The following is a 27,694-nucleotide window of genomic DNA, read 5'->3' on the forward strand; positions in this document are numbered from 1 at the left end:
TGTGCTCAGAAGTGGAGTTTTTTGTGTATGTATGTTCTTTCAAAATAAATAAATAAATGTGTATGTATGTGAGCAATTGTGTTTGTATCGTGTTAAAAAAAAGGGACTGCTAAAACTCAGTCGACTAACAAACCTGGCAGGTCTCGCCAGGAACCTCGAAGGAGGTCGGGTCGCCACAGCGTGAGAGAAAACAAAGAAGCATGCATGCATCTCCGGATTTCCATGCCCTTGCAGAAAAACCATCTTTGACGAGTGGACGAACATGCCAACACATCCGTGGACTGCGTAGTCACTGTCTCACACTGTACAATGAACTAATTTTACGGTCAAGCTTGTATCTCTGGTCTTACACGCATGCAAACGGAACGCAAGAACATTCAAAAGGAGCAAGCGAGCAGCGCGAGCTGAGTAAACAAGCACATGATAGTCAGTCGGGGTGTTGTGGTGACTAATGGGCGGTTTCTGGTGCGAGGCAATTACAACAACGGCCATGGCCACCCGTGTGCAAACACTAGCTCTTCTTCCCCTGTTCCTTCTCTTCTCCCCTGCGCCCGCAGCTGATAGTATCAGCGCGACCTCTCCCGTCGCCGATGGCCAGACGCTCGTTTCTGCCGGTGGAGTCTTCGAGCTTGGGTTCTTCACCCCGCCGGCCTCGACGGCGAGGTTCTTGGGCATCTGGTACAAGGGCATCGCTCCTCTTACTGTTGTCTGGGTCGCCAACCGGGAAGCACCCATCACCGGCACCGCCGCGAGCTTGGCCATCAACGGCACCGGCAGCCTGGTACTCGCCGATCGGTCGGGACGTCCGTTCTGGTCCTCGGCGCGGTCGAACGTAACCAGCAGTACTCCGGTGGCCCAGCTCCTGGACAGCGGCAACCTCCTGCTTCAAGACGCCAGTGGCACGGGGTCGGTTCTGTGGCAGAGCTTCGACTACCCGTCCGACACTCTGCTCCCGGGTATGAAGCTCGGGTGGCACCTGGCCACGGGGCTCGACCGCTACCTGACGACGTGGGCGAGCCCCGGCGACCCGTCGCCTGGCGACTACACGTTCGCGATCGACATCCGCGGCGTGCCGGAGGGGTTCATCTGGTACAACGGCACGGCGCCGGTGTACCGGAACGGGCCGTGGAACGGCCTGCGGTTCAGCGGCGAGCCGGAGATGGCGCCGGACAACGGCAACTTCCAGTTCGAGTTCGTGGCCAACGGCACCGACGCATACTACACGTTCCTGGTAGACGACGGCGGCGGCGGCAACGTGGTCTCGAGGTTCGTGCTGAACCAGTCGAGCCTGCAGCGCTACGTGTGGCTGCAGCAGCAGCAGGCGTGGAGCCTCTACTGGTCGCTGCCCCGGGACCCGTGCGACGGCTACGCGCAGTGCGGCGCCTACGGCGGTCTGCGACGCCAGCGCCTCGCCGATGTGCTGCTGCCCCGCCGGTTCACGCCCGGCCTCGCCGGGCGGGAGTGGGCGCTGAGGGACGGCTCGGCCGGGTGCGCGCGCAGGACGCGGCTCAACTGCACCGGGACGGCTTCCTGCCGCTGGCGGGGCGTCAAGCTGCCCGACGCCACGAATGCGAACGGCGGACGCCAGCGTCAGCCTCGATCAGTGCCGGCAGCGGTGGCCTGGCGAACTGTTCTTGCCTGGCGTACTCTGCGTCGAGCATAAAAGGGGGGCGAGAGCGGCTGCATCATGTGGAGCTCGTCGTTGATCGACATCCGGCGGTTTGAATCCGGCGGGCAGAATCTGTTTGTTCGTCTCGCGGCGTCCGATTTACGTATGGATCTCCTCTCCTCTCGTTTTAATCTGTTGATAATAATTTCATGCAGTAAATTTTCTTGTTATTCAAAGGATGTCCATGCGGATCAACGCACGTTCCATTTGCTCTCACAAGTAAAGAAACTTCAGGCTTGAGTCTAAAATCTGAATGTGCACTCTTCTAGAGGACACACACATTTTGACCATTTAGTCGTGATTGAAACTTTCAAGAGTTAGCTGCTTGGATTCTTCTGAAAAAGGAATCAACTACTTGGATTGTCTAGGACCCCTTTAGACTTGTTGTAGAAAAGGATCAGTCATAGTGTCTGCTATCGCACGGCTGCTACTATGTGCTAAGGGCATCTCCAGCCGTTGGCCCTCCAGGGGCGTCTAAAAGTGCCCCCTGGGGGTGAGCCGGCGGAAAAAACAAAACCCTGAAGGCAGAGTCGGTGCCCAGCCGTCGGTCCCCAGGGCCGCCCCCAGGCGCGTGTTAAAAAAAAGACCGTTCGGTGAAGCTATGATAAAAAGTAGTTAAATTTCGGGTAAACATGGCAAAATTTCGGCGAAATTCGCGCATTTTCATTACATTAAGCTAATCTAAAAAAGAAAGGGCTGAATGTCGTCGCCGCCATCTGTCGTCGTCGGCCTTCTCCTCCTTGACGCGGGCGCCCCCGGCTGGACCCGGCGTCGCCATGGTGGACTGGCAGCGGCGCGCCGTCGTCGTCGTCACTGTCGCATAGGACGACGACCCGTCTTCCATCGCGGCCGCGTAGAGCCGCTCCTCGAAGCGGCGCAGGGCGGCGCGCTGGCGCTCCTTCGCCTTCTCCCGGCGCGCCTTCTCCATCGCAATGGAGTCCTGGCGCGCCCATTCTAGGGCCGCGTCGTCGTCGTCGAACTCCGCCTTCACCGGCACCAGCCCCGGCTCCGTCTTCACCGGCGCCAGCCCCGACTCCGTCTTTGGCTTGACGAAGCGCGGAGGAGCCGACGAGGAGGAGGCGCGCCGGCCGCCCTCATTGATGACGATGCCGGGCGCTGCGAGTGCCGGCCGGCCGGCGGCGACTCCGCCGCGGGGCTCGGCCTTGACGCCCAGCAGGGCCGGAGTGCGGAGGAGTGCGATGAGGATCGGGAGGAGGAAGAGGAGGAGGAGGACCCGAACCCCTCCTTGGCGCCCATGGCTCGACGCGTCGGTGCTGCGCCAGGGGGTACGCCAACGGCGGGTCGTTGCCGCCGTCGAGGTATGTGAGCACGCCCTTGAGTGTGCGGCCGGGGACGCCCCACCAGAGGCGGCGCCCCTCGTTGTTCTGCCGCCCGCCGACCATCGGCGCGCTGTTGGTGGACGCTAATCGCTGCTGCTGGCGGCGCTCGAAATACGCCGCCCAGGCCGCGTGGTTGTCGGTGGCGTACTGGGGGAGGGAGAGTTGGGCGTCGGTGAGGGACGCGCGCACGATCTCAACCTCCTCGGCGAAGTACTTCGGCTTCGCCACGGCGTCGGGCAACGGGGGAATGGGCACTCCCCCGGCGCTGAGTCTCCACCCCGATGGCCCGGCGCGCATGTCCGGCGGCGCGAGATGTTCGCCTGGAACAGGAGCCAGGACTCCTGTTCGCGGAGCGAACGGCGGCCGAAGCCGTTGGCCGCCGCCTCGTCTCCGGGGAACATTCTGCCATGGCGACGGCGCTCGGGAGAGGCAGGGAGAGGGAGGGGCTGGACGGCGGCGAGGGGGCGGGCGGGGGCTGGTGTGTGTACAGGAGAGTGGAGGCCGCCGGCTTTTATAGCCGGGCCGCGCCCCGTGTGTACGCGTGCGAGGGAGGGGAGGCGTCGGCGCGCCGTCCCGTGAAGCGCCGCCCGTGAAGGAATCAATGGCAAGGTTGACTGGCGGCAGCCTTGCCATTGATTCCCCGCGGGAACCGAGGCCGTTGGGGGGAGACGAGGCGCCGAGTCGCTAAACGCGGCTGGCCCATGGCTTCTTCGCGCCAAAACAACTCGCCCCGGCGCCCCCGGGCGCCCCCCAGCGCACCGGGTTCGGGTTGGGTCCGCCGGCGCTGTTTTCGGTCCAAGCCAGCGAAAATCGGGTTTCTGGGGCGCGACTGGGCCGTTTTTTCGGCGCCGCCGCGAAAAAATCGCCTGGGGAGGTCTTCTTGGGGGCGCGGCTGGAGGTGCCCTAATCAGCAGGACTGCAATGCTTCTTTAGACTGAAACTGAGGTGACAAGTGCTCCTTCCCATGAAACAATGGTGTTCAGTTGTTGCTTTCACTGACAAAGTGGCGAGTAATTAGGATGGATCCCCTTGCCCCTCCATTTTTATTGCTTCTCAGGTTAGGACAATATAAGAGAAATACCACAAACATAAATCAAAAGTTAGAGCAATACCTACAAGTTTTGTATGGATAAATATAGTTCAAATTTTACATCCGAGCAGAGTAACATACTGCAAATCCTCGGTTGTCAAAATACTGTTTCCAGTCAGTCATGATCATTGGTCAATACCGAGACAGAGAACTTGAGGGGGGTTTCTTGCTTTCAGAGCAACATCATTCAGTCCTTAGTCGTTGATGCACAAATTCAATCCAGAAAACTGAAATGCAGAATACCACTTAGGCCGCGCTTGGTATGGTTGTAATTCGATACAGGTGTATTTAACTTCCGGGTGTAACTTTACCGGTCTAGAGCTATTTTCAGCTCGAAACCAAAACGACCGGCGGAGACCTGTATATTTTACAAGGGTATTCAGATGGAAAACGAGAATCCAAACAGGGACTTAGTGACTTGCTAACCTTTCCACGGTGACCTTGACAGCTTCCAATGGAGACAATCCCAGCAGGAGAAACACAGCACTTGCTGTTGTCCTCAGCTTATCCGGTCTTCTTCTTCTCGGCATCGGCGTATTCTTTCTGTGGACTAAGTTCTTCAGAAACAAAGGTGCGCCTAAATCTAAACTAGTATTTTCTACGAGTATTTTTATACACAAGGAAGGTAAATTTTACTTTCTGCAAACCTGCAGGGAGGTCCCAGAGCACACGACCGCTCACCTCATTCGACTCGAGCAACCCTCTTGCTCCAGTCCAAGACAGGAGCATGGAAGAGGACTCGAGTCAGAGCAAAGGACTGCATGATGTCACTCTCTTTGACATGGCCACGATTGCCTCCTCCACCGACAACTTCGCGGCGGCGGCCAAGCTCGGCGAAGGCGGTTTCGGCGCCGTCTACAAGGTAAACATTGCAACATTTCGCGGCATCGATCGATTGATCGATCTGAGGCAAGAAAGTGATAACAACTGCTGCAAAACAAATGGTTGGATCGATGCAGGGTGAGCTTGGGGGAGGGCAGAAGGTGGCGGTGAAACGGCTGTCCAAGTACTCGACGCAGGGCCTGGACGAGTTCAAGAACGAGGTGGTGCTCATCGCCAAGCTCCAGCACGTGAACCTCGTCAGGCTCTTGGGCTGCTGCGTCCATGGAGAGGAGAGGATCCTGGTGTACGAGTACATGGAGAACAAGAGCCTGGACATGCTCCTCTTCGGTACGTCAAACCTGTCCATCTACACACGTTGTGGATTTAAGTTGTTGCCGTGAATTTACAGATGAAAATCATGAAATGATGTGTTTAAGCAGATAAGGCTCGATCGGCGCAACTGGACTGGCCGAAGCGGTTTGACATCGTACTGGGCGTCGCACGGGGGCTCCTGTACCTGCACCAGGACTCGAGGTTCAAGGTCATCCACCGGGACCTCAAGGCCGGCAACATCCTCCTCGACGGCGACATGAACCCCAAGATCTCCGACTTCGGCGTCGCCAGGATCTTCGGTGGCGACGGCGCCGACTCACACACCCGAAGGGTCGTCGGGACATAGTAAGTGAAGGCCGTCGCATTCGGCGCCGTCGGTTTTATGTTTTCGATGCAACGGCGAGCTGACCGACGCGCTCGTGTGCATGCATGCAGCGGGTACATGTCCCCCGAGTACGCCATGGACGGCGTCTTCTCGGTGAAGTCCGACGTGTTCAGCTTCGGCGTGCTGGTGCTCGAGATCGTCAGCGGCAGGAAGAACCGGGGAATGTACAGCAGCGGCGAGCAGACGAGCCTGCTCAGCCACGTGAGTCATCCAGAACTAATCGGTCGCTCTGTTGATGAGAAAGAGATGGTGGTAACGTGAGTGTGATGTGTGCATGGCTGGGCAGGCATGGAAGCTGTGGAGGGAGGGCAACGCGCTGGGGCTGCTAGACGAGGCGGTGGCCAGCGGCGGCGACCGGGAGTCGGAGGAGGTGCTGCGGTGCGTGCAGGTCGGGCTGCTGTGCGTGCAGGAACGGCCGGAGGACCGGCCGCACATGGCCACGGTGTTTCTGATGCTGGCCAACCTGAGCGCGTTGATGCCACAGCCTAGGCACCCGGGCTACTGCAGCGACCGGGGATCAACCTCCACCGACGGCGACTGCTCCTTGAGCTGCACCGTCAATGAAATCACCCTCACCGTCGTCGAGGGCCGGTGACACCACGGTGCATTCTGTTAGCGAACGTGTGTTCGTGTCCTCTGTGCATGCCTAGTTTTTAGCCTAGCATCGGTTGAGTCAGTTGAGCTGTACATATATAAACCAGTGTAACACCAGATGATGAATACAAGAGCTGTTGCACGCCCTCTCTCTCTATATCTCGCTCTGGCTCCAACATGGTATCAGTTTAATTGAGATCCGTTTCTTCCGCTGCCCCACCCTTCCCACGCCATGAGCTCCTCCTCCTCCAACTCTTCCACCGGCGACTCCTCCTCCGACGAGCCGTTTGATCTCCCGGTTGCCACCCAAACCCTGCCCACTCTTCAGGTCCAAAGCCTTCGCATCCGGGACCACGTTCTCATCACCCTCGACTACGAGAAAGAAAACTACGGCCTCTGGCGCCGTCAGTTTCTCTCCGCCCTCGCCAAGTTCGGCCTCACCGATCATGTCGACGGCTCGCCGGCGCAGGCTACATCCGACTGGGCGCTCAACGACTTCGCCGTCCTCTCGTGGTATAACGCCACCGTGACGCCCTCAACCTTGGAGATCGTCCAGGAGCGCAAGAACTCAGCGTACACCATATGGCGCTCGCTCCGCTCGCTCTTCCGTAGCAACCGCGATGCGCGCATCACCTATCTCCTTGATGAATTTCACAGTTTTCTTCAAGGAGATCTTTCCGTCGTTGAGTACACTTCTCGGCTCAAGCAGATGGCTGACACCCTTCGGGACCTCGGCCATCGCATCAAGGACCGCGACCTCGTCCACAACGTCCTCCGCGGCCTCGACGAGCGCTTCCAGCACGCCGTTCCCCACATGACGAGTGGACGTCGGCCCTCCTTCATCAAGCTGCGCTCCTTCCTCCAGCTCGAGGAGCAGCGCCTCAGCCGCCAGGCGCGCGTGGCCGCGCGCACCGCACTCATCGCCCAGGCCAGCGCCTACTACGCGGCGCGACCTCCGGCGCCGGCGCCGGCGCCCGCTCCGGCCTCCTTCAACCCGGCCCTGCTCGGCCCTCTGCCCCACGCCGCCGGCAGCTCGGCCGGCTCCTCCGGGGCACGCGGCCGCCCAAAGAAGCGCAAGGCCAACCCAGCGGGGCCTGGAGGCTCCTCTTCCGGCGGGGTTGCTCCTGCTGGGCTTCTCCCTGGACCGCGTCCTCCTACTACTGTCGCCGGCACCTTCCAAGGGATACTTGGTGCCCGGCCACCTGCCCCGACTCTGCCCCAAGCGCACCAGGCCACAACGGTGGCGTCGCCTTCCCCACAATGGGATCAGGCGGCTCTCATCGCCGCCCTCAATCAGATGGCGCTGCATCCGCCCTCTGCACCCGGCGGCGAATGGGTCCTCGACAGTGGCGCTTCGTCCCACATGAGCTCCGGTTCCGGTATTCCCTTCTCCCTACCCAACCCATCCTCTCCTTCTTCTATCATCGTCGGCAATGGTTCTCTTCTTCCCATTACCGGCGTCGGCTCTACTTCCTTCTGTACCCCCTCCCGACCTCTCTCCCTTCTTGAAATTCTCATCTCTCCCTCCCTCATCAAAAACTTAGTTTCCGTTCGTGCTTTCACTCGTGACAATTTAGTTTCAATTGAATTTGATCCCTATGGTTTTTCTATCAAGGATCTGGCCACAAAGACGGTGCTTCTCCGATGTGACTCCTCCGGCGACCTCTACACCTTCGCCCCGTCAAGCCACTGCCTCACCGCCGCCGTCACCGCCGACTTGTGGCACCAGCGCCTCGGCCATCCTGGAGCCGCCGCCCTTGCCAAAGCCTCTTCTTTTTTTGATTTCAGTTGTAATAAAACCTCGACGACACATTGCGAGGCTTGTCGTCTAGGCAAACACACTAGACTTCCCTTTAGTTCTTCTTCCTCTCACACTTCTTTTCCTTTTGAACTTTGTCATTGTGACTTATGGACGAGTCCGATCTCAAGTGTATCTGGTTATCAATATTATTTGGTCATTTTAGATGATTTCACACACTATGTCTGGACCTTTCCCGTACGCCGCAAATCTGAGGTTCATAGTCTCCTTGTTCAGTTTTATGCCTACGCTCAAACACAATTCTCCCATCCTATCCTCGCCTTTCAGACCGACAATGGGCGTGAATTCGACAATCTCGCAAATCGCTCACTCTTTGCCTCCCACGGCACGCTCTTCCGCCTCACCTGTCCCCATACTTCCCAACAAAACGGCAAGGCTGAACGGATACTCCGTACCCTCAACGACGGTGTCCGGACCCTCCTCCTACACGCCTCCATGCCTCCTCGTTGGTGGGCCGAAGCCCTTGCCACGTCCACCTATCTCCTAAATCGGCGTCCCTGCAAAGCCAATCTCCTCACCACACCATACGAACTTCTCTTCGGGACCCCACCCGATTTTCGTCATCTCCGTGTTTTTGGATGCCTCTGTTATCCCAACCTCATTGCTACCGCCCCACACAAACTCTCCCCTCGATCAGCGGCTTGCATTTTTCTCGGTTACCCGGACGAGCGAAAAGGCTATCGTTGTTACGACCCCATTACCCGGCGCATCCTATTCTCCAGGCACGTAACTTTCGTGGAGTCTATCTTTCCATTTAAAACGCTGCCAAAATCTCCTGAAGACTCGCCCGAATCAGCTCGTGATCCACCTCCCGCGGACTACGTCGACGTTGCATGGCCACCGCCTACCCCGACCCCTCCTGGATCGCCACCTGGCCCACCCATGCAATCCCCGCCTCCCACTCCGCACTCCACTCCTTTCCCCACGTCCCCGCCCGGGCCCAACTCTACACCCGCTGGCCCACCTACCCCACCAACTCCCATACACCACGTCTCTCCAGAGCCGCCTCCTGCGCATGTTCCACACCCAATGCTCACGCGTGCACGCCATGGAATATTCCAACCGAACCCAAAATACGCCAATCTGCATGCCACCACAATCTCTCCCATTCCCACGTCCGTTCGAGCTGCTCTCAACGACCCGAACTGGCGCTCTGCCATGCAATCCGAATTCGATGCTCTCCTCGCCAACTCCACGTGGACCCTTGTCCCTCGCCCACCTCACACTAATATTGTCACGGGCAAGTGGGTTTTCAGGCACAAAACGAACGCCGACGGATCCCTCGAACGGTACAAAGCTCGTTGGGTTGTCCGCGGCTTCACACAGCGCCCGGGCATCGACTTCGGCGAGACTTTCTCTCCGGTGGTAAAGCCAGCGACGATCCGCACCGTGCTTACTCTGGCGTGCTCACGTGGCTGGCCGGTGCACCAGCTCGACGTGAAGAACGCCTTCCTTCACGGCCTCCTCGACGAACAGGTCTACTGCTATCAACCTGCTGGATTCGTCGACGAGGCTCGCCGCGATCATGTGTGCTGCCTCTCCAAGTCCCTATACGGCCTCAAGCAGGCTCCGCGGGCTTGGTTTCATCGCTTCGCCACCTTCGCCGCCACCATTGGGTTCACCGCCTCGCGCTCCGACGCCTCGCTATTCATACTACGGCGGGGCGGCGACACCGCCTATCTTCTACTGTACGTCGACGACATCGTCCTTGCTGCCTCATCGGCGGTCTTGCTTCGCACCATTGTCGATCAGCTTCAGCACGAGTTCGCGATGACGGACATGGGTGCTCTCCACTACTTCCTCGGCATACGCGTGCAGCGCACCTCGCGTGGGTTCTTCCTCAACCAGACCCAATACGCCGAGGACCTTCTCCGTCGCGCCGGCATGTCGCAGTGCCATCCCGCTTCCACTCCGGTTGACACGTCGCCCAAGGTTGCCGCCGACGTCGGCCGCCCCGTGGACGATCCCTCGGAGTATCGCAGCCTCGCAGGCGGGCTGCAATACCTCACTATGACACGCCCTGATCTGGCGTACGCGGTCCAGCAGGCGTGCTTGCACATGCATGATCCACGGGACAGTCATCTTGCCATCATCAAGCGCATTCTACGCTATGTTCGCGGCACCTCCACCCACGGTCTTCTACTTCCGATCTCTCGGTCGACTGAGATCATCGCTTACTCCGACGCCGACTGGGCCGGCTGCCCCGACACCCGCCGCTCTACCTCTGGCTATTGCGTTTATCTCGGTGACACGCTTGTCAGCTGGTCCTCTATCGCCGCTGTGTGTGCGGCCTCCGTGGCAAGGTCCATCCACCCGTCCTCGAATGGCACGATCTGCTCCGGATTGAGAGCCGGGGCAGCCGCAAGTGTGATCTCCCGAACACCATCCGATGGCAGATCTAAGTCATGCTCATCGTGACTGTTCGGCGCACCTGTCATGGGCTCGAGTTCGTCGAAGATCAAGTCTCCGCGGATGTTGGTGGTGTAGTTCAGGCTTCCAAACCTGACCTGATGGCCAGGGGCATAGCTATTGATCTGCTCTAGATGGCCAAGCAAGTTGGCCTGCAGTGCGAAGCCGCCGAATACGAAGATCTGTCCGGGGAGGAAAACCTCACCCGGAATCACATCGTTGTAGATGATTGAAGGAGCCATCAAGCCTTATGGTGACGACACAATGGAACTCTCAATGAAAGCACCAATGTCGGTGTCAAAACCGCCGGATCTCGGGTAGGGGGTCCCAAACTGTGCGTCTAAGGCTAATGGTAACAGGAGGCGGGGGACACAATGTTTACCCAGGTTTGGGCCCTCTCTATGGAGGTAATACCCTACTTCCTACTTGATTGATCTTGATGATATGAGTATTACAAGAGTTGATCTACCACGAGATCGTAGAGGCTAAACCCTAGAAGCTAGCCTATGATTATGATTGTTGTTGTCCTACAGACTAAACCCTCCGGTTTATATAGACACCGGAGGGGGCTAGGGTTACACAGAGTCGGTTACAGAGAAGGAAATCTACATATCCGAATCGCCAAGCTTGCCTTCCACGCAAAGTAGTGTCCCATCCGGAAACGGGACGAAGTCTTCAATCTTGTATCTTCATAGTCCAACAGTCCGGCATAAGTATATAGTCCGGCTGTCCGAGCACCCCCTAATCCAGGACTCTCTTAGGGGGCACCTGGTGAGCACAAGACACCGGGGCGCGCCAGGCCCCCCAGGCGTGCCCTGGTGGGTTGTGCTCAGCCCAGCCCACCTCCGGTGCCCCTCTTGTGGTATATAATTCATTTTGACCTAGAAAAAAATAACGGGAGGACTTTCGGGACGAAGCGCCGCCGTCTCAAGGCGGAACTTGGGCAGGAGCACTTTTGCCCTCCGAAGCGCCATCCGTAGATTGGAGAATCTCTTGATGATGAAGGACAAGATCGCCACTACTTCATCACCACCAATACCTTCTTCATCACCCAAAGAAAATTGAGTATCGGGTATGGGCACTCCCTTTGGCTTGTGCCAAGCTTGGGGGAGGTGTCCCGGTATCACCTCCACTATCTTTTGCCTTTATTTACCTTAGTTTGATCCATAGTTATCTTTTGCTTTAGATGAATAAAAATTTAGTTCGATCCTTTCTTTTGAAAGTTTGCTTAGTGATCTATCCTTGTAATCGTATGCGAGATATATAATAAAGTTTTATTTGAGTTTTGCTTTCTTTACTTTCTTGTGCAATAATAAGAAAGGAAATAAATGAAGAAGATCATGCTAATCTTATGGTAAGTAATGACACCACATAAGGAAAAGTATAAGTAGAAAATTTTATTGGAGATTGACAAACATAGCATTGGTCAATGATGCAACTCATGAAAGAATTAATAAGAGAAGATAAGATTCACGTGCAAATACACTATCTTGGAAATCTTTTGTGATTGTGAGCCCCCATCAAAATATTATATACCAAAATTGTTGACGTTGGACAAGGAAGACAACATAATGATTTATGTTTGTTCATATTCACATAGAAGTTATATTGTCATAGACATGTGGTGCTTGCCCCCCATCTTTGATAGCCAAAAATTCCGCACCAAGTAGAGATACTACTTGTGCATCCAAAAACCCTTAAACCCAAATCTTATTTTCAAGAGTCCACCATACCTACCTAAGGATTGAGTAAGATCCTTCAAGTAAGTTGTCATCGATGCAATAAGGTAATAAAAATTGCTTCTAAAATTGTTAGATCATTTAGTGTAAGAGAAAATTGAGCGTTGTACGAACTTGTGATGGCAAAGAATAAAAGCGACAGACTGCATAATAATGGTTGCTATCATAAGGGGCAATATAACGTGACGTTCGTTTGCACCAAGGGATTAAGCATACAACCAAAAAGCGCATGGCAACCTCTGCTTCCCTCTGTGAAGGGCCTATCTTTTACTTTTATGTATTTACTTTCATGCAAGAGTCAAAGTTTTTCTCTCTATTCCGTTTTATTTTTTTCTCTTTTGGCAAGCATCATGTAGTGAGGAAAGATCGAGGCACATATATCCAGTTGGATATGGGTAGCACGAGTTATTATTGTTGACATCAACCTTGAGGTGAGTATGTTGGGAGGCAAAACTATAAGCCCCTATCTTTCTAGGTGTGTGGTTGAAATGTTTTGCTCATGTGTATGCGGTGAGTGTTAGCAATCATAGAAGACTATATGATGGTTGAGTATGTGGACTTGCCAAAAAGGCTCCGATACATGACCCTTCCTGAAAAGATGATGAATTGTAGTTGCGAAGTTGACTGAGAACATAGTTTGTTGGTTTTCAATAGAGTTTATGCTTTATACTTTGACGTTGTGATGAATTGTTACTTGTTCATGAGAAGTCTATGATGAAAGTTCTATGATAAAAGTTTTATGTCAAGGTTTGTTGTTGTTATAATAATTTACATGATGCTTCTATGTCTGTATTTTGTTTTTATCGACACCTCTCTCTCTAAGCATGTGGACATGTTTTTCGATTTCGGTTTTTGCTTGAGGACAAGCGAGGTCTAAGCTTGGGGCAGTTGATACTTCCATTTTGCATCATGTTTACCTACTGTTATTTATATTGTCTTTATGCATAATAATGCTTTTTGGAGTAATTCTAATGCCTTTTCTCTCATAATATGCAAGGTTCACACAAAGCGGGAGAATTCCGGCAGCTGGAAATCTGAACCTGAAAAAGCTACGTCAGGCCACCTATTCTGCACAACTCCAAATGAGCTAAAACTTCGAGAGGAATTTTTATGGAATAAATAAGAAATAATGGAGCAAATGACTACCGGAGGAGGACCACTTGGTGAGCACAAGACACCAGGGCGCGCCAGGCCCCCCAGGTGTACCCTGGTGGGTTGTGCTTAGCCCATCCCACCTCCGGTGCCCCTCTTCTGGTATATAAGTCATTTTGACCTAGTAAAACAAGGGGTGGACTTTTGGGACGAAGCGCCGCCGCCTCGAGGCGGAACTTGGGCAGGAGCACTTTTGCCCTCCGGTGGAGCAATTCTGTCGGGGGAACTTCCCTCCCGGAGGGGGAAATCATCGTCATCATCATCACCAACAACTCTCCCATGGGGAAGGCAATATCCATCAAATATTCAACAATACCATCTCCTCTCAAACCCTAGTACATCTCTTCAGTTCAATCTTTGTACCTGAACTATAGATTGGTGCTTGTGGGTGACTAGTAGTGTTGATTACAACCTGTAGTTGATTACTATATGGTTTATTTGGTGGAAGATTATATGTTCAGATACATTATGCTATTTAATACCCCTCTGATCTTGAGCATGATATCATTTGTGAGTAGTTACTTTTGTTCTTGAGGTCACGAGAGAAATCTTGTTGCAAGTAATCATGTGAATTTTATATGTGTTCGATATTTTGATAGTATGTATGTTGTGATTCCCTTAGTGGTGTCATATGAACATGGACTACATGACACTTCACCATATTTGGGCCTAATTGAATGCATTGTGGAGTAGTTATTAGATGATGGGTTGCTAGAGTGACAGAAGCTTAAACCCTAGTTTATGCGCTATTCCGTAAGGGACTGATTGGATCCAAAAGTTTAATGCTATGGTTATAATTTATTCTTAATACTTTTCTCGTAGTTGCGGATGCTTGCGAGGGGGTTAATCATAAGTAGGAGGTTTGTTCAAGTAAGAACATCACCTAAGCACAGGTCCACCCACATATCAAATTATCAAAGTAGCTAACACAAATCGAACCAACATGATAAAAATGACTAGATGAAATTCCTGTGTGCCCTCAAGAACACTTTGCTTATCTTAAGAGATCGTTTTGGCATGTCCTTTGCCTCAAAGGGATTGGGCTACCTTGCTGCACTTTTTTTACTGTTATTGTTACTTGCTCGTTACAAATTATCTTGCTATCAAGCTACTCGTTACTTATAATTTCAGCGCTTGCAGACATTACCTTGCTAAAACCCGCTTGTCATTTCCTTCTGCTCCTTGTTGTCTTCGACACTCTTGCTTATGGAAAGGACTACGATTGATCCCCTATAGTTGTCGGTCATTAGATCCCGACGAAGAAGGCGCTCCCGGCTCGAGAGGTAGGGTTGGGAGTAGTCGAGGCTGGCAGGTCTCCCAGACACGGCGAGGCGGCGAGAAGGGCATGGTAGTGGCGAGCAGTGCGTGGGCAGCGCGATAAATCTGAGGCGGAGGGGAGAGCGCAGACGAGGGGGAAGAGCGAGGGGGCGAGTGAGTGGGCAAATGGGAGGGGGGTAGCTCGAGGCGCTGGGGGGCACTATCCCCTCCCGCAGCGTTGACGGCGAGGGGGTGCGGTGGCTACCGCGAGTGCGGTTGGGTGAACAGGGAAGACGACCGGGGGGAGCTGGACCGCTGGGTTGGGCCAGCTGGTGGGCTAAGGCCCAAGGGGCGGGGGGTTTCCTTTTTCTTTTTCCTAAACTTTTTCATTTTCTTTTCTGTTTTTTTCTTTTTAAAACAAAATAGTTTTATAAAATAAAAAACTTACTAAAATAGTATTATAAATTAAGACACTGCCAAATAAAGTTTGGCACTAAAATAAATTAGTTTGCAAAATTTATAAATTAAAAAGCATTTAAAATTATTGTTTTAGCCCCTGTTTTTAATTATGTTTGGGCACTTAGACACTCTATAAAAATGTTGGTTCACCACCATAATTAGTTATGGATTATTTGCCACATGATAAACATTTTAGTTTTCATTTTGTGAATTTCTGTATTTCACTTATTATTTGAATTTGAATTCAAAGTGGAATTTGAAATGAGATATGGAATCAAAGGTGATCAAGCATTATTTAGCAAAATGATTAGCTTAATCTCAGAGGTTACTGTAGCTCATGAATACAGGGGTGTTACACTATTTGATCAAGATATCTTCTAGGATTTCCCCTTTTCTATATTAGTAGTAGAGAAAAAATTATTAACTCGCTGCTCAGGGCCTCTTTGATTCTAATGATTTTCACACAAATTTTAATGGATTGGAATCCTTAGGAGTTTTTCCTACGTTGGTAGTTTGATTCGTTGGATCATATCTTATAGAGAATATCCCTTTATTGGGCTCTCTGTATTGGATTTGGTATTGGGCTGCCCCAATTCAGGTGTTTGGATGTACTATGAAACAGCAGACCGAAAATAGTAACGAATACGCGGCAGTTTTCGTTTGCACACGCCCACTCCTCACGGCAATTCGGAGGTCTACATCTTCGATTCGGCCGAATTAGCTCAAGCCCGCAAAAGAAAACGGTCCGGGCCTCTCTTTTGTCCATTCATCCCTCCACCGCGAGAAAGAGGACAGCGGCACACATGAAGATCGAAGACGGTGGCGCCCCGTAGATCGACACCCTCCCGTTCCTTTTTCCTCCGTCGCTGATCCTTCCTCTCCTCCGGCACCCCTTCTCGTTGTCTCCGGCCATGCTCACCGCGACCAGATCCCGTCTGACCTTTGATGGTTGCGACTGCAGCCCCTCCGGCGCCCGCCCTTCCCTTCGTCCCCGGCACTGCGACAACCCACCACCGGAGATCATCTCCTTTCTCTCGGGCCTCCTCGGCTGAGACACGGCTCCCCTTCTTCCTGGTTCTCCTATGCCCAGCTAGCTACCGCCGGATACCATGACGGCTCCCCTTCTTCCTGCATCAACACAGATCCTCTTCTTCTTCCATCATTCGAGAATATTTGATAAAAAATTTGTTGCTATATAATCTTTCAATTGTAGTCACACATTATACAACTTCTTTTTTTGATGCATATACTAATGTTGCTAAGCAATTCCATAGTTTGACATCCAAAAATGATTCCGTATTAAAACCTCAGTAGGATTTCGTGAGCCAATTCAGTTAACATCCAAACAATTGAATTCGTATTCATGTTCATTATAGTTTCCTAGCTGAAATAGAATCGAAACCAATACAATAGAGAGGTCTCTAATATAGACATCCAAACATAACGTTGGGATTTTTTTTATACTATAGTTTCATAGGAATTTTAGCATTCATCCAGACATTTTGAAAAGAATTTTTTGTTTCTCCTACGAAAGCCATCAAGCAAATCAAAGTCATGTAGGATTCAAAAGGGAATATTGTAATCATATGTGTTTTATATTCTTGTGTGTTTAGACCCAATGAATCAAAGAGGCCCTCAAAGTCTTATTGGGTCAACAAAGAAGATGGCAAGTCACGAACTGAGCGTAACTCTGATGGTTAGATTTTTTTCTTATGGTGTAGCCAGCCCATCAGCGTTCGAGTCCTATACTTGGTTGGTGCTCGCATTTTCCTGAATTATTTTCATACTCTCGAGTGATGTTCGTTCCGACTACAAGGCTTATGTAGTGACGTTGTCAATGTTGAGTATTTTGAATGTACTCTACGAAGGTGTGTGCATGTGCTCATAGAAGTGAGTTTATGTGTATGTATGTTCTTTCAAAATAAATAAATAAATGTGTATGTATGTGAGCAATTGTGTTTGTATCGTGTTAAAAAAAAGGGACTGCTAAAACTCAGTCGACTAACAAACCTGGCAGGTCTCGCCAGGAACCTCGAAGGAGGTCGGGTCGCCACAGCGTGAGAGAAAACAAAGAAGCATGCATGCATCTCCGGATTTCCATGCCCTTGCAGAAAAACCATCTTTGACGAGTGGACGAACATGCCAACACATCCGTGGACTGCGTAGTCACTGTCTCACACTGTACAATGAACTAATTTTACGGTCAAGCTTGTATCTCTGGTCTTACACGCATGCAAACGGAACGCAAGAACATTCAAAAGGAGCAAGCGAGCAGCGCGAGCTGAGTAAACAAGCACATGATAGTCAGTCGGGGTGTTGTGGTGACTAATGGGCGGTTTCTGGTGCGAGGCAATTACAACAACGGCCATGGCCACCCGTGTGCAAACACTAGCTCTTCTTCCCCTGTTCCTTCTCTTCTCCCCTGCGCCCGCAGCTGATAGTATCAGCGCGACCTCTCCCGTCGCCGATGGCCAGACGCTCGTTTCTGCCGGTGGAGTCTTCGAGCTTGGGTTCTTCACCCCGCCGGCCTCGACGGCGAGGTTCTTGGGCATCTGGTACAAGGGCATCGCTCCTCTTACTGTTGTCTGGGTCGCCAACCGGGAAGCACCCATCACCGGCACCGCCGCGAGCTTGGCCATCAACGGCACCGGCAGCCTGGTACTCGCCGATCGGTCGGGACGTCCGTTCTGGTCCTCGGCGCGGTCGAACGTAACCAGCAGTACTCCGGTGGCCCAGCTCCTGGACAGCGGCAACCTCCTGCTTCAAGACGCCAGTGGCACGGGGTCGGTTCTGTGGCAGAGCTTCGACTACCCGTCCGACACTCTGCTCCCGGGTATGAAGCTCGGGTGGCACCTGGCCACGGGGCTCGACCGCTACCTGACGACGTGGGCGAGCCCCGGCGACCCGTCGCCTGGCGACTACACGTTCGCGATCGACATCCGCGGCGTGCCGGAGGGGTTCATCTGGTACAACGGCACGGCGCCGGTGTACCGGAACGGGCCGTGGAACGGCCTGCGGTTCAGCGGCGAGCCGGAGATGGCGCCGGACAACGGCAACTTCCAGTTCGAGTTCGTGGCCAACGGCACCGACGCATACTACACGTTCCTGGTAGACGACGGCGGCGGCGGCGGCAACGTGGTCTCGAGGTTCGTGCTGAACCAGTCGAGCCTGCAGCGCTACGTGTGGCTGCAGCAGCAGCAGGCGTGGAGCCTCTACTGGTCGCTGCCCCGGGACCCGTGCGACGGCTACGCGCAGTGCGGCGCCTACGGCGTCTGCGACGCCAGCGCCTCGCCGATGTGCTGCTGCCCCGCCGGGTTCACGCCGGCCTCGCCGCGGGAGTGGGCGCTGAGGGACGGCTCGGCCGGGTGCGCGCGCAGGACGCGGCTCAACTGCACCGGGGACGGCTTCCTGCCGCTGCGGGGCGTCAAGCTGCCCGACGCCACGAATGCGACGGCGGACGCCAGCGTCAGCCTCGATCAGTGCCGGCAGCGGTGCCTGGCGAACTGTTCTTGCCTGGCGTACTCTGCGTCGAGCATAAAGGGGGGCGAGAGCGGCTGCATCATGTGGAGCTCGTCGTTGATCGACATCCGGCGGTTTGAATCCGGCGGGCAGAATCTGTTTGTTCGTCTCGCGGCGTCCGATTTACGTATGGATCTCCTCTCCTCTCGTTTTAATCTGTTGATAATAATTTCATGCAGTAAATTTTCTTGTTATTCAAAGGATGTCCATCGGATCAACGCACGTTCCATTTGCTCTCACAAGTAAAGAAAACTTCAGGCTTGAGTCTAAAATCTGAATGTGCACTCTTCTAGAGGACACACACATTTTGACCATTTAGTCGTGATTGAAACTTTCAAGAGTTAGCTGCTTGGATTCTTCTGAAAAAGGAATCAACTACTTGGATTGTCTAGGACCCCTTTAGACTTGTTGTAGAAAAGGATCAGTCATAGTGTCTGCTATCGCACGGCTGCTACTATGTGCTAAGGGCATCTCCAGCCGTTGGCCCTCCAGGGGCGTCTAAAAGTGCCCCTGGGGGTGAGCCGGCGGAAAAACAAAACCCTGAAGGCGAGTCGGTGCCCAGCCGTCGGTCCCCAGGGCCGCCCCCAGGCGCGTGTTAAAAAAAAGACCGTTCGGTGAAGCTATGATAAAAAGTAGTTAAATTTCGGGTAAACATGGCAAATTTCGGCGAAATTCGCGCATTTTCATTACATTAAGCTAATCTAAAAAAGAAAGGGGCTGAAGTCGTCGCCGCCATCGTCGTCGTCGGCCTTCTCCTCCTTGACGCGGGCGCCCCGGCTGGACCCGGCGTCGCCATGGTGGACTGGCAGCGGCGCGCCGTCGTCGTCGTCACTGTCGCATAGGACGACGACCCCGTCTTCATCGCGGCCGCGTAGGCGCTCCTCGAAGCGGCGCAGGGCGGCGCGCTGGCGCTCCTTCGCCTTCTCCCGGCGCGCCTTCTCCATCGCAATGGAGTCCTGGCGCGCCCATTCTAGGGCCGCGTCGTCGTCGTCGAACTCCGCCTTCACCGGCACCAGCCCCGGCTCCGTCTTCACCGGCGCCAGCCCCGACTCCGTCTTTGGCTTGACGAAGCGCGGAGGAGCCGACGAGGAGGAGGCGCGCCGGCCGCCCTCATTGATGACGATGCCGGCGCTGCGAGTGCGCCGGCCGGGCGGCGACTCCGCCGCGGGCTCGGCCTTGACGCCCAGCAGGGCCGGAGTGCCGGAGGAGTGCGATGAGGATCGGGAGGAGGAAGAGGAGGAGGAGGACCCGAACCTCCTTGGCGCCCATGGCTCGACGCGTCGGTGCTGCGCCAGGGGGTACGCCAACGGCGGGTCGTTGCCGCCGTCGAGGTATGTGAGCACGCCCTTGAGTGTGCGGCCGGGGACGCCCCACCAGAGGCGGCGCCCCTCGTTGTTCTGCCGCCCGCCGACCATCGGCGCGCTGTTGGTGGACGCTAATCGCTGCTGCTGGCGGCGCTCGAAATACGCCGCCCAGGCCGCGTGGTTGTCGGTGGCGTACTGGGGGAGGGAGAGTTGGGCGTCGGTGAGGGACGCGCGCACGATCTCAACCTCCTCGGCGAAGTACTTCGGCTTCGCCACGGCGTCGGGCAACGGGGGAATGGGCACTCCCCCGGCGCTGAGTCTCCACCCCGATGGCCCGGCGCGCATGTCCGGCGGCGCCGGGATGTTCGCCTGGAACAGGAGCCAGGACTCCTGTTCGCGGAGCGAACGGCGGCCGAAGCCGTTGGCCGCCGCCTCGTCTCCGGGGAAACATTCTGCCATGGCGACGGCGCTCGGGAGAGGCAGGGAGAGGGAGGGGCTGGACGGCGGCGAGGGGGCGGGCGGGGCTGGTGTGTGTACAGGAGAGTGGAGGCCGCCGGCTTTTATAGCCGGGCCGCGCCCCGTGTGTACGCGTGCGAGGGAGGGGAGGCGTCGGCGCGCCGTCCCGTGAAGCGCCGCCCGTGAAGGAATCAATGGCAAGGTTGACTGGCGGCAGCCTTGCCATTGATTCCCCGCGGGAACCGAGGCCGTTGGGGGGAGACGAGGCGCCGAGTCGCTAACGCGGCTGGCCCATGGCTTCTTCGCGCCAAAACAACTCGCCCCGGCGCCCCCGGGCGCCCCCCAGCGCGCCGGGTTCGGGTTGGGTCCGCCGGCGCTGTTTTCGGTCCAAGCCAGCGAAAATCGGGTTTCTGGGGCGCGACTGGGCCGTTTTTTCGGCGCCGCCGCGAAAAAATCGCCTGGGGAGGTCTTCTTGGGGGCGCGGCTGGAGGTGCCCTAATCAGCAGGACTGCAATGCTTCTTTAGACTGAAACTGAGGTGACAAGTGCTCCTTCCCATGAAACAATGGTGTTCAGTTGTTGCTTTCACTGACAAAGTGGCGAGTAATTAGGATGGATCCCCTTGCCCCTCCATTTTTATTGCTTCTCAGGTTAGGACAATATAAGAGAAATACCACAAACATAAATCAAAAGTTAGAGCAATACCTACAAGTTTTGTATGGATAAATATAGTTCAAATTTTACATCCGAGCAGAGTAACATACTGCAAATCCTCGGTTGTCAAAATACTGTTTCCAGTCAGTCATGATCATTGGTCAATACCGAGACAGAGAACTTGAGGGGGGTTTCTTGCTTTCAGAGCAACATCATTCAGTCCTTAGTCGTTGATGCACAAATTCAATCCAGAAAACTGAAATGCAGAATACCACTTAGTGACTTGCTAACCTTTCCACGGTGACCTTGACAGCTTCCAATGGAGACAATCCCAGCAGGAGAAACACAGCACTTGCTGTTGTCCTCAGCTTATCCGGTCTTCTTCTTCTCGGCATCGGCGTATTCTTTCTGTGGACTAAGTTCTTCAGAAACAAAGGTGCGCCTAAATCTAAACTAGTATTTTCTACGAGTATTTTTATACACAAGGAAGGTAAATTTTACTTTCTGCAAACCTGCAGGGAGGTCCCAGAGCACACGACCGCTCACCTCATTCGACTCGAGCAACCCTCTTGCTCCAGTCCAAGACAGGAGCATGGAAGAGGACTCGAGTCAGAGCAAAGGACTGCATGATGTCACTCTCTTTGACATGGCCACGATTGCCTCCTCCACCGACAACTTCGCGGCGGCGGCCAAGCTCGGCGAAGGCGGTTTCGGCGCCGTCTACAAGGTAAACATTGCAACATTTCGCGGCATCGATCGATTGATCGATCTGAGGCAAGAAAGTGATAACAACTGCTGCAAAACAAATGGTTGGATCGATGCAGGGTGAGCTTGGGGGAGGGCAGAAGGTGGCGGTGAAACGGCTGTCCAAGTACTCGACGCAGGGCCTGGACGAGTTCAAGAACGAGGTGGTGCTCATCGCCAAGCTCCAGCACGTGAACCTCGTCAGGCTCTTGGGCTGCTGCGTCCATGGAGAGGAGAGGATCCTGGTGTACGAGTACATGGAGAACAAGAGCCTGGACATGCTCCTCTTCGGTACGTCAAACCTGTCCATCTACACACGTTGTGGATTTAAGTTGTTGCCGTGAATTTACAGATGAAAATCATGAAATGATGTGTTTAAGCAGATAAGGCTCGATCGGCGCAACTGGACTGGCCGAAGCGGTTTGACATCGTACTGGGCGTCGCACGGGGGCTCCTGTACCTGCACCAGGACTCGAGGTTCAAGGTCATCCACCGGGACCTCAAGGCCGGCAACATCCTCCTCGACGGCGACATGAACCCCAAGATCTCCGACTTCGGCGTCGCCAGGATCTTCGGTGGCGACGGCGCCGACTCACACACCCGAAGGGTCGTCGGGACATAGTAAGTGAAGGCCGTCGCATTCGGCGCCGTCGGTTTTATGTTTTCGATGCAACGGCGAGCTGACCGACGCGCTCGTGTGCATGCATGCAGCGGGTACATGTCCCCCGAGTACGCCATGGACGGCGTCTTCTCGGTGAAGTCCGACGTGTTCAGCTTCGGCGTGCTGGTGCTCGAGATCGTCAGCGGCAGGAAGAACCGGGGAATGTACAGCAGCGGCGAGCAGACGAGCCTGCTCAGCCACGTGAGTCATCCAGAACTAATCGGTCGCTCTGTTGATGAGAAAGAGATGGTGGTAACGTGAGTGTGATGTGTGCATGGCTGGGCAGGCATGGAAGCTGTGGAGGGAGGGCAACGCGCTGGGGCTGCTAGACGAGGCGGTGGCCAGCGGCGGCGACCGGGAGTCGGAGGAGGTGCTGCGGTGCGTGCAGGTCGGGCTGCTGTGCGTGCAGGAACGGCCGGAGGACCGGCCGCACATGGCCACGGTGTTTCTGATGCTGGCCAACCTGAGCGCGTTGATGCCACAGCCTAGGCACCCGGGCTACTGCAGCGACCGGGGATCAACCTCCACCGACGGCGACTGCTCCTTGAGCTGCACCGTCAATGAAATCACCCTCACCGTCGTCGAGGGCCGGTGACACCACGGTGCATTCTGTTAGCGAACGTGTGTTCGTGTCCTCTGTGCATGCCTAGTTTTTAGCCTAGCATCGGTTGAGTCAGTTGAGCTGTACATATATAAACCAGTGTAACACCAGATGATGAATACAAGAGCTGTTGCACGCCCTCTCTCTCTATATCTCGCTCTGGCTCCAACATGGTATCAGTTTAATTGAGATCCGTTTCTTCCGCTGCCCCACCCTTCCCACGCCATGAGCTCCTCCTCCTCCAACTCTTCCACCGGCGACTCCTCCTCCGACGAGCCGTTTGATCTCCCGGTTGCCACCCAAACCCTGCCCACTCTTCAGGTCCAAAGCCTTCGCATCCGGGACCACGTTCTCATCACCCTCGACTACGAGAAAGAAAACTACGGCCTCTGGCGCCGTCAGTTTCTCTCCGCCCTCGCCAAGTTCGGCCTCACCGATCATGTCGACGGCTCGCCGGCGCAGGCTACATCCGACTGGGCGCTCAACGACTTCGCCGTCCTCTCGTGGTATAACGCCACCGTGACGCCCTCAACCTTGGAGATCGTCCAGGAGCGCAAGAACTCAGCGTACACCATATGGCGCTCGCTCCGCTCGCTCTTCCGTAGCAACCGCGATGCGCGCATCACCTATCTCCTTGATGAATTTCACAGTTTTCTTCAAGGAGATCTTTCCGTCGTTGAGTACACTTCTCGGCTCAAGCAGATGGCTGACACCCTTCGGGACCTCGGCCATCGCATCAAGGACCGCGACCTCGTCCACAACGTCCTCCGCGGCCTCGACGAGCGCTTCCAGCACGCCGTTCCCCACATGACGAGTGGACGTCGGCCCTCCTTCATCAAGCTGCGCTCCTTCCTCCAGCTCGAGGAGCAGCGCCTCAGCCGCCAGGCGCGCGTGGCCGCGCGCACCGCACTCATCGCCCAGGCCAGCGCCTACTACGCGGCGCGACCTCCGGCGCCGGCGCCGGCGCCCGCTCCGGCCTCCTTCAACCCGGCCCTGCTCGGCCCTCTGCCCCACGCCGCCGGCAGCTCGGCCGGCTCCTCCGGGGCACGCGGCCGCCCAAAGAAGCGCAAGGCCAACCCAGCGGGGCCTGGAGGCTCCTCTTCCGGCGGGGTTGCTCCTGCTGGGCTTCTCCCTGGACCGCGTCCTCCTACTACTGTCGCCGGCACCTTCCAAGGGATACTTGGTGCCCGGCCACCTGCCCCGACTCTGCCCCAAGCGCACCAGGCCACAACGGTGGCGTCGCCTTCCCCACAATGGGATCAGGCGGCTCTCATCGCCGCCCTCAATCAGATGGCGCTGCATCCGCCCTCTGCACCCGGCGGCGAATGGGTCCTCGACAGTGGCGCTTCGTCCCACATGAGCTCCGGTTCCGGTATTCCCTTCTCCCTACCCAACCCATCCTCTCCTTCTTCTATCATCGTCGGCAATGGTTCTCTTCTTCCCATTACCGGCGTCGGCTCTACTTCCTTCTGTACCCCCTCCCGACCTCTCTCCCTTCTTGAAATTCTCATCTCTCCCTCCCTCATCAAAAACTTAGTTTCCGTTCGTGCTTTCACTCGTGACAATTTAGTTTCAATTGAATTTGATCCCTATGGTTTTTCTATCAAGGATCTGGCCACAAAGACGGTGCTTCTCCGATGTGACTCCTCCGGCGACCTCTACACCTTCGCCCCGTCAAGCCACTGCCTCACCGCCGCCGTCACCGCCGACTTGTGGCACCAGCGCCTCGGCCATCCTGGAGCCGCCGCCCTTGCCAAAGCCTCTTCTTTTTTTGATTTCAGTTGTAATAAAACCTCGACGACACATTGCGAGGCTTGTCGTCTAGGCAAACACACTAGACTTCCCTTTAGTTCTTCTTCCTCTCACACTTCTTTTCCTTTTGAACTTTGTCATTGTGACTTATGGACGAGTCCGATCTCAAGTGTATCTGGTTATCAATATTATTTGGTCATTTTAGATGATTTCACACACTATGTCTGGACCTTTCCCGTACGCCGCAAATCTGAGGTTCATAGTCTCCTTGTTCAGTTTTATGCCTACGCTCAAACACAATTCTCCCATCCTATCCTCGCCTTTCAGACCGACAATGGGCGTGAATTCGACAATCTCGCAAATCGCTCACTCTTTGCCTCCCACGGCACGCTCTTCCGCCTCACCTGTCCCCATACTTCCCAACAAAACGGCAAGGCTGAACGGATACTCCGTACCCTCAACGACGGTGTCCGGACCCTCCTCCTACACGCCTCCATGCCTCCTCGTTGGTGGGCCGAAGCCCTTGCCACGTCCACCTATCTCCTAAATCGGCGTCCCTGCAAAGCCAATCTCCTCACCACACCATACGAACTTCTCTTCGGGACCCCACCCGATTTTCGTCATCTCCGTGTTTTTGGATGCCTCTGTTATCCCAACCTCATTGCTACCGCCCCACACAAACTCTCCCCTCGATCAGCGGCTTGCATTTTTCTCGGTTACCCGGACGAGCGAAAAGGCTATCGTTGTTACGACCCCATTACCCGGCGCATCCTATTCTCCAGGCACGTAACTTTCGTGGAGTCTATCTTTCCATTTAAAACGCTGCCAAAATCTCCTGAAGACTCGCCCGAATCAGCTCGTGATCCACCTCCCGCGGACTACGTCGACGTTGCATGGCCACCGCCTACCCCGACCCCTCCTGGATCGCCACCTGGCCCACCCATGCAATCCCCGCCTCCCACTCCGCACTCCACTCCTTTCCCCACGTCCCCGCCCGGGCCCAACTCTACACCCGCTGGCCCACCTACCCCACCAACTCCCATACACCACGTCTCTCCAGAGCCGCCTCCTGCGCATGTTCCACACCCAATGCTCACGCGTGCACGCCATGGAATATTCCAACCGAACCCAAAATACGCCAATCTGCATGCCACCACAATCTCTCCCATTCCCACGTCCGTTCGAGCTGCTCTCAACGACCCGAACTGGCGCTCTGCCATGCAATCCGAATTCGATGCTCTCCTCGCCAACTCCACGTGGACCCTTGTCCCTCGCCCACCTCACACTAATATTGTCACGGGCAAGTGGGTTTTCAGGCACAAAACGAACGCCGACGGATCCCTCGAACGGTACAAAGCTCGTTGGGTTGTCCGCGGCTTCACACAGCGCCCGGGCATCGACTTCGGCGAGACTTTCTCTCCGGTGGTAAAGCCAGCGACGATCCGCACCGTGCTTACTCTGGCGTGCTCACGTGGCTGGCCGGTGCACCAGCTCGACGTGAAGAACGCCTTCCTTCACGGCCTCCTCGACGAACAGGTCTACTGCTATCAACCTGCTGGATTCGTCGACGAGGCTCGCCGCGATCATGTGTGCTGCCTCTCCAAGTCCCTATACGGCCTCAAGCAGGCTCCGCGGGCTTGGTTTCATCGCTTCGCCACCTTCGCCGCCACCATTGGGTTCACCGCCTCGCGCTCCGACGCCTCGCTATTCATACTACGGCGGGGCGGCGACACCGCCTATCTTCTACTGTACGTCGACGACATCGTCCTTGCTGCCTCATCGGCGGTCTTGCTTCGCACCATTGTCGATCAGCTTCAGCACGAGTTCGCGATGACGGACATGGGTGCTCTCCACTACTTCCTCGGCATACGCGTGCAGCGCACCTCGCGTGGGTTCTTCCTCAACCAGACCCAATACGCCGAGGACCTTCTCCGTCGCGCCGGCATGTCGCAGTGCCATCCCGCTTCCACTCCGGTTGACACGTCGCCCAAGGTTGCCGCCGACGTCGGCCGCCCCGTGGACGATCCCTCGGAGTATCGCAGCCTCGCAGGCGGGCTGCAATACCTCACTATGACACGCCCTGATCTGGCGTACGCGGTCCAGCAGGCGTGCTTGCACATGCATGATCCACGGGACAGTCATCTTGCCATCATCAAGCGCATTCTACGCTATGTTCGCGGCACCTCCACCCACGGTCTTCTACTTCCGATCTCTCGGTCGACTGAGATCATCGCTTACTCCGACGCCGACTGGGCCGGCTGCCCCGACACCCGCCGCTCTACCTCTGGCTATTGCGTTTATCTCGGTGACACGCTTGTCAGCTGGTCCTCTATCGCCGCTGTGTGTGCGGCCTCCGTGGCAAGGTCCATCCACCCGTCCTCGAATGGCACGATCTGCTCCGGATTGAGAGCCGGGGCAGCCGCAAGTGTGATCTCCCGAACACCATCCGATGGCAGATCTAAGTCATGCTCATCGTGACTGTTCGGCGCACCTGTCATGGGCTCGAGTTCGTCGAAGATCAAGTCTCCGCGGATGTTGGTGGTGTAGTTCAGGCTTCCAAACCTGACCTGATGGCCAGGGGCATAGCTATTGATCTGCTCTAGATGGCCAAGCAAGTTGGCCTGCAGTGCGAAGCCGCCGAATACGAAGATCTGTCCGGGGAGGAAAACCTCACCCGGAATCACATCGTTGTAGATGATTGAAGGAGCCATCAAGCCTTATGGTGACGACACAATGGAACTCTCAATGAAAGCACCAATGTCGGTGTCAAAACCGCCGGATCTCGGGTAGGGGGTCCCAAACTGTGCGTCTAAGGCTAATGGTAACAGGAGGCGGGGGACACAATGTTTACCCAGGTTTGGGCCCTCTCTATGGAGGTAATACCCTACTTCCTACTTGATTGATCTTGATGATATGAGTATTACAAGAGTTGATCT

The 27,694-nt window shown here is 55.2% G+C and overlaps 5 protein-coding genes across 5 annotated transcripts; all 5 read left to right on the top strand.

Moving 5' to 3' along the window:
- Positions 1-404: 404 nt before the first annotated feature.
- On the top strand, positions 405-1,663 carry LOC123039185 (receptor-like serine/threonine-protein kinase SD1-8). Its single transcript, XM_044462451.1, has one exon. The coding sequence runs from the start codon at positions 452-454 to the stop codon at positions 1,661-1,663; it is 1,212 nt and encodes a 403-aa protein (XP_044318386.1). The 5' UTR covers positions 405-451.
- An 11-nt stretch (positions 1,664-1,674) lies between these two features.
- LOC123044585 (receptor-like serine/threonine-protein kinase SD1-8) lies at positions 1,675-6,372 on the top strand. Its single transcript, XM_044467370.1, has 7 exons — positions 1,675-1,772; positions 4,548-4,670; positions 4,753-4,961; positions 5,059-5,269; positions 5,362-5,599; positions 5,690-5,840; positions 5,926-6,372. The coding sequence occupies exons 1-7, from the start codon at positions 1,688-1,690 to the stop codon at positions 6,232-6,234; spliced, it is 1,326 nt and encodes a 441-aa protein (XP_044323305.1). The 5' UTR covers positions 1,675-1,687; the 3' UTR covers positions 6,235-6,372.
- LOC123044586 (vasodilator-stimulated phosphoprotein-like) lies at positions 6,281-8,191 on the top strand. The gene is made up of 2 exons (XM_044467371.1): positions 6,281-7,612; positions 7,849-8,191. The coding sequence occupies exons 1-2, from the start codon at positions 6,466-6,468 to the stop codon at positions 7,881-7,883; spliced, it is 1,182 nt and encodes a 393-aa protein (XP_044323306.1). The 5' UTR covers positions 6,281-6,465; the 3' UTR covers positions 7,884-8,191.
- A 9,158-nt stretch (positions 8,192-17,349) lies between these two features.
- Positions 17,350-23,138, top strand: LOC123044587 (receptor-like serine/threonine-protein kinase SD1-8). Its single transcript, XM_044467372.1, has 7 exons — positions 17,350-18,714; positions 21,314-21,436; positions 21,519-21,727; positions 21,825-22,035; positions 22,128-22,365; positions 22,456-22,606; positions 22,692-23,138. Exons 1-7 carry the CDS (start codon positions 17,397-17,399, stop codon positions 22,998-23,000), a joined length of 2,559 nt encoding a protein of 852 aa, XP_044323307.1. The 5' UTR covers positions 17,350-17,396; the 3' UTR covers positions 23,001-23,138.
- LOC123044588 (vasodilator-stimulated phosphoprotein-like) lies at positions 23,047-24,957 on the top strand. Its single transcript, XM_044467373.1, has 2 exons — positions 23,047-24,378; positions 24,615-24,957. Exons 1-2 carry the CDS (start codon positions 23,232-23,234, stop codon positions 24,647-24,649), a joined length of 1,182 nt encoding a protein of 393 aa, XP_044323308.1. The 5' UTR covers positions 23,047-23,231; the 3' UTR covers positions 24,650-24,957.
- Positions 24,958-27,694: the final 2,737 nt, after the last annotated feature.

This window comes from Triticum aestivum, chromosome 2B (assembly GCF_018294505.1).
Source record: "Triticum aestivum cultivar Chinese Spring chromosome 2B, IWGSC CS RefSeq v2.1, whole genome shotgun sequence".
In the NCBI taxonomy this organism is placed as follows: Eukaryota; Viridiplantae; Streptophyta; class Magnoliopsida; order Poales; family Poaceae; genus Triticum; species Triticum aestivum.

Excerpts from the sequence above, each read along its gene's own strand:
- LOC123044588 (XM_044467373.1), top strand. The coding sequence starts at position 23,232 with ATGAGCTCCTCCTCCTCCAACTCTTCCACCGGCGACTCCTCCTCCGAC. Across the intron at positions 24,379-24,614 it reads CCACATGAGCTCCGGTTCCG|GATCTGGCCACAAAGACGGT; the intron begins GTATTCCCTTCT and ends TTTTCTATCAAG.
- LOC123044586 (XM_044467371.1), top strand. The coding sequence starts at position 6,466 with ATGAGCTCCTCCTCCTCCAACTCTTCCACCGGCGACTCCTCCTCCGAC. Across the intron at positions 7,613-7,848 it reads CCACATGAGCTCCGGTTCCG|GATCTGGCCACAAAGACGGT; the intron begins GTATTCCCTTCT and ends TTTTCTATCAAG.
- LOC123039185 (XM_044462451.1), top strand. The coding sequence starts at position 452 with ATGGGCGGTTTCTGGTGCGAGGCAATTACAACAACGGCCATGGCCACC.
- LOC123044587 (XM_044467372.1), top strand. The coding sequence starts at position 17,397 with ATGGGCGGTTTCTGGTGCGAGGCAATTACAACAACGGCCATGGCCACC. Across the intron at positions 21,728-21,824 it reads GTTTCGGCGCCGTCTACAAG|GGTGAGCTTGGGGGAGGGCA; the intron begins GTAAACATTGCA and ends GGATCGATGCAG. Across the intron at positions 22,036-22,127 it reads CCTGGACATGCTCCTCTTCG|ATAAGGCTCGATCGGCGCAA; the intron begins GTACGTCAAACC and ends GTGTTTAAGCAG.
- LOC123044585 (XM_044467370.1), top strand. The coding sequence starts at position 1,688 with ATGTGGAGCTCGTCGTTGATCGACATCCGGCGGTTTGAATCCGGCGGG. Across the intron at positions 5,270-5,361 it reads CCTGGACATGCTCCTCTTCG|ATAAGGCTCGATCGGCGCAA; the intron begins GTACGTCAAACC and ends GTGTTTAAGCAG. Across the intron at positions 5,600-5,689 it reads CGAAGGGTCGTCGGGACATA|CGGGTACATGTCCCCCGAGT; the intron begins GTAAGTGAAGGC and ends GCATGCATGCAG.